The sequence below is a fragment of the Sardina pilchardus genome, chromosome 1 (assembly GCF_963854185.1).
Source record: "Sardina pilchardus chromosome 1, fSarPil1.1, whole genome shotgun sequence".
Lineage (NCBI taxonomy): Eukaryota > Metazoa > Chordata > Actinopteri > Clupeiformes > Clupeidae > Sardina > Sardina pilchardus.
In genome coordinates, this window is record NC_084994.1 from 14,290,352 (window position 1) to 14,297,697 (window position 7,346).

At 43.9% G+C, this 7,346-nt stretch overlaps 1 protein-coding gene across 2 annotated transcripts in view; it reads left to right on the forward strand.

Moving 5' to 3' along the window:
- Window positions 1-6,363: 6,363 nt before the first annotated feature.
- Window positions 6,364-7,346, forward strand: part of LOC134082830 (serum response factor-like) — a 28,271-nt gene continuing 27,288 nt past the window's right edge. For both annotated transcript variants that reach the window (XM_062538837.1, XM_062538845.1), the window contains exon 1: window positions 6,364-7,346. This exon is cut by the window's right edge and continues 177 nt beyond it. In XM_062538837.1, coding sequence (XP_062394821.1) covers window positions 7,047-7,346 — 300 coding nt within the window. In that variant the 5' untranslated portion in view covers window positions 6,364-7,046.

Sequence of the window (7,346 nt, forward strand, 5' to 3'; positions counted from 1 at the left end):
CCTTGGAGCCGCGGGGAATGATCTAAGCAGCGTTGACGAGCCTCTCGCCACATTTCTGTTTGTTTTGGCTGGTCACAGCAATTATGCTGTAAGCTAGCTTTGTCTCCAAGGGAACGCCTTTGGAGAGCGCTCCCCAAATTAGAGGGCTGTACACCCCACAACAATCCCACTCCCACCCCTCCACCAGCAGTGTAGTTCAAACCCAGATAGCATATGAATGCTACTACATTTATACCGTCACGTGTATGCTTGAGGTGAATTAGAAGCTGCCTGTAGCCTATATTATGTATATTTTCTGTTGAACCACACTTGATCAGCAATATCTCAGCTGCCGTGTGATGGAAGAGGTAATATTACGTATTGTTGGAGCCTGTAATGAGGAATACATCCTTTTCCCTGTTGAACAGGTGCTGGAATTGAGCATTTATCAACAATAAACAGTCCATCCTGCATCATTATGTTGCCGATTGATAAAGAAACAAAACAAACGAACAATGACTGGAATACTAACAGAAGGTTCTGTTTGGTGATGTAATGAGCTCAGGCAACTGATCTTAGGCTATGTGCATCCTGTGCAGATCTGTGTTCTATTGTCACTCAAGAAATGCCTCACTTCATGAGACATTGTGTGTGTCTGTGTGTGTGTGTGTGTGTGTGTGTGTGTGTCTACGTCCATGATGTAAAACGTCCATGATGTAAATTGATCTAAACTCTGTAAGCTAGTCTTGTATGTCTTCACCTGTTTTACATTCAAGCTCTAACAGTAATACTAGAGATAATAAAATAGAAATATTTTGACTTTAATAATAATTTAAAAAAGGAATTTACATCATGTGTGTTTTGTTTGGTCTTATGTCTTGTAGTCGTTCATGTCATTGGCAATGAAAGTAAAATGAAATCAATTGTCACATTGATCAAAGAGACAGACAAGGATATGTTGCAAATCATTTTTCATCATCAATCATTTTTCAGTCAAGAGAGTATGAAGTGTATGTGCACACACTCACACACAGAGAGAAAAAAGTATTCAAACATGTAAAACTGGACTAAGGCTTTAGCCCATCTGTTGGAGTTTCCACCCACGGCGGAGTTCCCTATACATAAAGGTCGCCATGCCAATGGTCTTTTACTGTTCCGGAGAGTTCCGGACCGGAGTTCCAGAACATGTAAAGATTGTTTATAAGATCACATCGGAGGTCTTTGAGGCATATGTCAAACACATGAGATGTTCCATCTGTAAGAGATGAATTTGAATCTTTTTTTTTCCGTTGTCAATCCAGATGTGAACCTTCATCTGTTTCATGCCTCCTCCTCTTCCTCCACTGTCAGACTCTCTTTTTTATGAGAGTTAGGTAGATACCTTGGAACCAGGGGCGGTGATACACTATTCTGTGCCAGGGAGCAACATCACGCACCGGGCCCCCCTGAAAATCGACAGCCCCCACCCACCACACGCACAAGCACAAGGGAGAAACGCAAGTTCAAATGTAGCCATATCTTTCAAAGGGAAAACAACCTGGCAGGATTCAGACTCTCCGTTGTTCACATGTTGTCTTAATAGCAGTTTTTGTTTAATGTAGTCCTTTCCGGGGGGTCACTAACCACCACCAATAGCCTACGTAGAACCCACCTAGGTGATGCACGACAGCCATTATATAATGTGTGGAATATAATATGGAATCATGTAGGCCTCCTCCTCCCTTTCTGCTCATCAAACACTGGTGGGTCACCTCACTGTTAGCTGATGGTCTCTTCAGTTCATGTGCAGCACTTTTGTTCTTGTTGTTGTTGTTCCTCCTCCTCGCTTCTTAAGGCAAATAGGTAGGCCTAGGCTAAACAAATCCATGGACACAGGTAAACAAAACCGTTAACACAGGTAAAGTAAACTCAGAGCACAGAGAGGATGGTCAGTGATGTGAACACAATCCTCAAGCTTCCCGTTAGCTGACGGTCTCTTCAGTTCATGCAGCGCAGCTATTATATGGAATCATGTAGCCTATGAGCCAATTTCACAGTGTCCAGGTGTCTGGCCTAGTTGATGTTAATGATGCCTTAATTGGCAGGGTAAAACATCTTCCTGTTGCTGTCTTTCCTATAGACTGAGCTGTTCCAGAGGAAGTTAGTTTACACAGTGGCGACATCTTGTGAAATAGGCTTATAGGCTACCTCGTCGTCATCTGCTGCTCATCAAACACTTGTGGGTCACCTCACTGTTAGCTTCCTGTTAGCTGACGGTCACCTCAATTCATGCGTAACACTTTTGTATTGTTGTTGTTGTTGTCTGACTTTGTGCTTTGATCATTGTTTAAATTACAGGCCCCCCAGTATAAAATGACAGGTTTCAAATGTGGGCCTAAGTCTTGAAATAATTTCACCCTAAACCAAGTCATTCCCTATTAATTATTCCTTCTCCACATCATTCTCATCTGCGACAGACTGCCTTTGAAGTCAGAGCAGAGGCCGGGCAACAAGTGCTGCTCCGCACGGCAAAAAAAGGGCTACAGTGACATCTAGTGGCCATTTGCAGAGCAACAATCTGGGTATCACAGAGTGACTATTTGCGTGTCAACAGGCCCACGTTCTGTACGCAGATAGCAGAATCAGATTGACAGATAGCGGAACGCCGGTGGTGTGCCACTTCTGGTCTGCCATTTAGACTAGATTAGATTAGATTATAGGGCACAGACAGGCGGCGCATAGAGAGGACAAGAAATATAGTGGTTTACAGTAAAATAAATTAAATATATGTGCAGTGTATTAGCAGTTACCTAGAGAGGATTAAATATGCCTAGTACGAGCAATGCATGTATGGCATGTAGCTACAGATAGGTCTATTCTAGCTTTCTTTTTTCCCCTCCTAATTTGCTCTCTATCTTTCCTGTTTTCTTTTTATTAATTGTGATGATGTGTTGACCTGCCAAGGGACTAGATGAAAATTAGCTCTTTTGCTAACTCTGGCACATTTACATTTTGAGTGTCAATTGATAAATACAAATAGGTGGTGCATAGACACAACAAGAAATAGAGTGCAGAGTAGACAATACGGACAGTTGGTTTACAGTAAAATAAATTAAATAGGCCTATGTGTAGTGTATTAGCAGTAGAGAGGAATACATATGGCTAGTACCAGCAATGCATGTATGGCATGTACAGATCAGATCAGTATGTGCAATGTAGTAGTAGTTACTACTGTAGTAACATTATAAGAGAAGTAAGAATTAATATAGATATTATGCAGATTTTAACATGATATATTATAGGAAAAACAGAATAAATATGGATAATTGGATATTCAGTATGAACCATGTACACAGTATGTCCAGCTATGTGCAGTATGGTACCTTTACCATTGTTGTATAGAAACAGTAGCCTAACATTATAACAAGAATAGATAGACAGATAGATAGATAGATACTTTATTGACCCCCAAGGGGAAATTCAGAATAAGAATAAGTGTATGTGCACGATGAATAAGAGCTGTAGAATATGGCTATACTATACACCTGTAATTACATTACATTTGTAAATGAATATAACACTATGGGTGGGATAGGGTAGTGCAATTGTCTGGGGGGTGGGGGCGGTGGGGGGTTGGGGTGGTGATAGCCGCAGAGAAGAAGTTTCCTCTGAACCTGCTGGTGCAGACAGACCTGTAGCCTAACGCCTCTGAGGTGAACAGTCTGTGGTTGGGGTGGGAACAGACTTTGATGATGCTGCGAGCCTTACGCAAGCATCTCTTGCCCTGGATGGCCTCGATGGGGGGTGGGGTTGTGAGGAACTGGTGATGCAATTGGGCAATTTTCACCACCCTCTGCAGTGTCTTCCTGTCGGAGGTCGGAGGCAGAGCAGTTGCCATACCATAATTTGACACTTGAGCAGCGGTATAAGTTCACCAGGATATGAGGAGACAGGTGGACCTTCTCTCAGCATTTCCACTTCCTTCTTTCTCCTCAGCAAGAGACGCTGGCGAGCCCTTCTTGACCAGGGGGTCAGGATTTGACTGATTAGCTTTGCCGATTAGCAAGGCACTTCCTCGTCGCCATTTTCCAGAAATACATCATGTCCGGTGCCATTTCTCCCAATTTCTCCTCATGCTGATTGGTGACTGTTCCACTATCAGCTCATGCACGAGCCAGTGTTGTAGTACTCGAGTCCAGGACTCGGACTCGAGTCCGAGTCTTTAGCTAAATTTAGAGACTCGTGACTTGACTTGGACTCGAGCACTGAATGACTCGAACTTGGACTCGGACTCGTACATTTAGACTATCCGGACTCGGAAATTAAGACAAAGACTCAACTTTTTTTTATGTCATTAGGCTATAATTGTAATATGCCATTAGCAGTCACATACTCTGTCCTAAGACATTGCTGTGCGCAAATAAATATCACCTCTGCCAAGGAGGTTACATTAGCATCGGGGTTTGTTTGTCTGTTTGCCTGTTTGTCTGAAATGACCCAAGGCATTACGATTCCATTTAGTGTACAGTGGTTGCGCAATACCAATACGCTTTTAGACAACTCTCAGCCATAACTCGGTCTCGACTTGACCAATAAGGACTCGACTTGAATCAATAGTGACTCGACTCGGACTTGACTCGGATGAGTAGTGGACTCGACTCGGACTTGACTCGGATTTTTTTTTCAATGACTTGGACTTGACTCGGACTTGAACACTGGAGACTCGAACCTGGACTCGGACTCGATTCATAGTGACTTGACTACAACACTGGCACGAGCTTAGTGTGGGCACGAGCTCTCCTTCTGTACCTTACGTCAATCAGTAACCTGGCACTTAATTGGCTAAGTAAAACGGCACCGGACACAAGCCCCTTGAAACGCCATGTTGAAGCCTTAAAAAAATCATTCAATTTTGGCGCTTTTCACTAGCCTAGCATTCCCATTGAAATGAATGGGGGCGGGACTTGTTCACTTTCTCCAGTTCTTATAATACCTCCATGCTTCTTGATCAAGGTAAAGGTGTTGAGGGTCCAAGAGAGGTCCTCAGATATATGGACACCCAGAAACTTGATGCTGGTGACACTCTCCACCTCAGTGCCATTGATGAGAATGGGTGTGTGTGTGTATGTGTTAGACCTCCTGAAGTCCACAATGAGCTCTTTGATCTTCATTGATATGGAAAGCCAGGTTGTTGTCAGTGCACCACGATGTTAGGTGCTGGACCTCCTCCTCCCTGTAGGCCATCTCATCATTGTCGCTGATGTGACCAATCGCCGTAGTGTCGTCTGCAAACTTGACAATGTACAGTCGAAGCTGAGGAGAGAGTGCAGAGTGGGCACATGTTCCATTGAAATTACTTGAAAATAAAATAAAATAAAATCAATTATGAAAATTCATTAAAATGGTGGATATAGCGTTTTGGAAAAGAACTCTCCATATGTGAATGAATGTCCATGTGTGAGTCATAGGTGGCCTGAGTTACGAAAACTCTTCTGTTGAATTGAACTCGTCCAGTTGGACCACCATTTCTTTAAATTGAACCTTGTTATGAACATTAAAATACATGAAATGAACATTAATATACATGTTATTAAAATGATGAAGTATAACTGAATAATTAAATGTGTGGACCGATACAGCCTTATGCTATATCATATGCTGTGGATTTATGACCTAAAGGCGCTTGCTGCTCAGTTAGGTCACTGAATCCTCTTTGCATTGATATGTTAGCCAAATATTCATTCACTCATACTATCAGTCATGCAAATTACCACAGAAAATAAGGTAGCTCTATATGCAATTTGCAGCCAGTTTAGGCCCAAGCCACAGGGGATTTTCTTTTTGCTGAACATAAAGATGTCACTGTGTGTCTGGCACTGTCAAAAGTAATGCAACAAGAATGGGAGGCAGAGGTAGGCTGTAGGCCTATATATCTATAGGTTAGGCTGTAGGCCTACGCATAAAGCTTGCTGTTAGTCAATAACAGAGTTGGGACATGAATCAATCAGCTGACAAGGCTTTGTAAAGCTATTGTTGTAGGATAGCAATTATTATTGAAGCTACGTTAGGAGTTCAAACGTGATGTGTTCTGAATATTCTCTCCATTTTTAAACAAAAAGCTGTCAAAATGCTCCTATAATGTGGGTAATCGAATTGGGCAGATTACTGCTGTAAACAGAGACCACAAGAGCCTGCAAATGTTTAAACTGTGAAAAAAACAGCTTTCTTGTGGTGGCCCCAAAGTCCCACGTCGTTTACGTTGCGGGGAGTTCAAACCGTCTGACATGACACGCCCGCGAACCAATGGCAGCCTGGATCTTGAACTCAAGTAGCCAATCGTAGCACGGCACTATGACTCACCAAATAAGGAGAGCCAAGACCATAAAAGGCAACATTGTATCTCTTTATATGGAGGGAAGTAGATCTGGCACGTATGTCCACTATCTCGGCTACTTTTGAAAAATCCAGTTTCGCCGCTTTCTAATACAATTCCTTTCACTTTAAACACGAGCGGTTTAGTATGACTGAATAACACTCACCGGGGGACAAAATGGTGGTTGTTTACGATATTTTCATGGCGGACTAGGTTTCGAAGCGGAGCGATTTTCTCAGACCGTGGTTCGCCATTTCCATATGTGGCATGCAGTGTATGTTTCTGGAGGGGGTGGCTTTGATTGATGGACTGTAGGCGGAAACATCACTTCGTAAACTTTGCACAGTTGTTGTGAGTCAATTTATTTCTCTTACTGATAGGATTGTTGATTGTAACGTGTATTGTTTGAACATACGTGTTTGGGGGTCGACAGAACTACTCCCATTACTGGCGGACTACAGTCGTTTTCAACTCGGTTGTCAACAGAAGAACGGTGAATGCTATCCATCTTTACCTGTGTGAAAACAACACTTTAAATTGCCAACCACAAGTCCCACCTGAAGACTGAATAATCTGCCATCGGGCCTTGGGTCACCAGGATAGATTTATTTGCAAAAAGCTCAGCTGGTCGAACTAGTGAACGGCGACAACGTTGGCTGCAGTTAGCTCCTCGTTCGGAAGGACGGACGGACGTACCGGGGGGGACGTGCCATTGATGTTTGCGGGAAACGGCGCAGGTATGGGCACCCGAGGGGGTGTGCGAGCTGGCAACGGGACTGGATTAACGACGCTACAGGTTGGCAACACGGCCGGAGGTCTCGGTGGTGGTGGTAGTATGAGCACGGGCATCGCCATGCCAGGCGGCGGCGGATACGACGAGAGGGAGTCCGCCGAGGTGGTCGTCAGCTGCTCCGACGCGGAGTCGGATTCGGGGGATGACGAGGACACAGGTTCAGCTGGGGACAGGAGAGGGGTGAAGCGCGAGAGAGCGGAGATGGAGGTCGGTGGTTCGGCG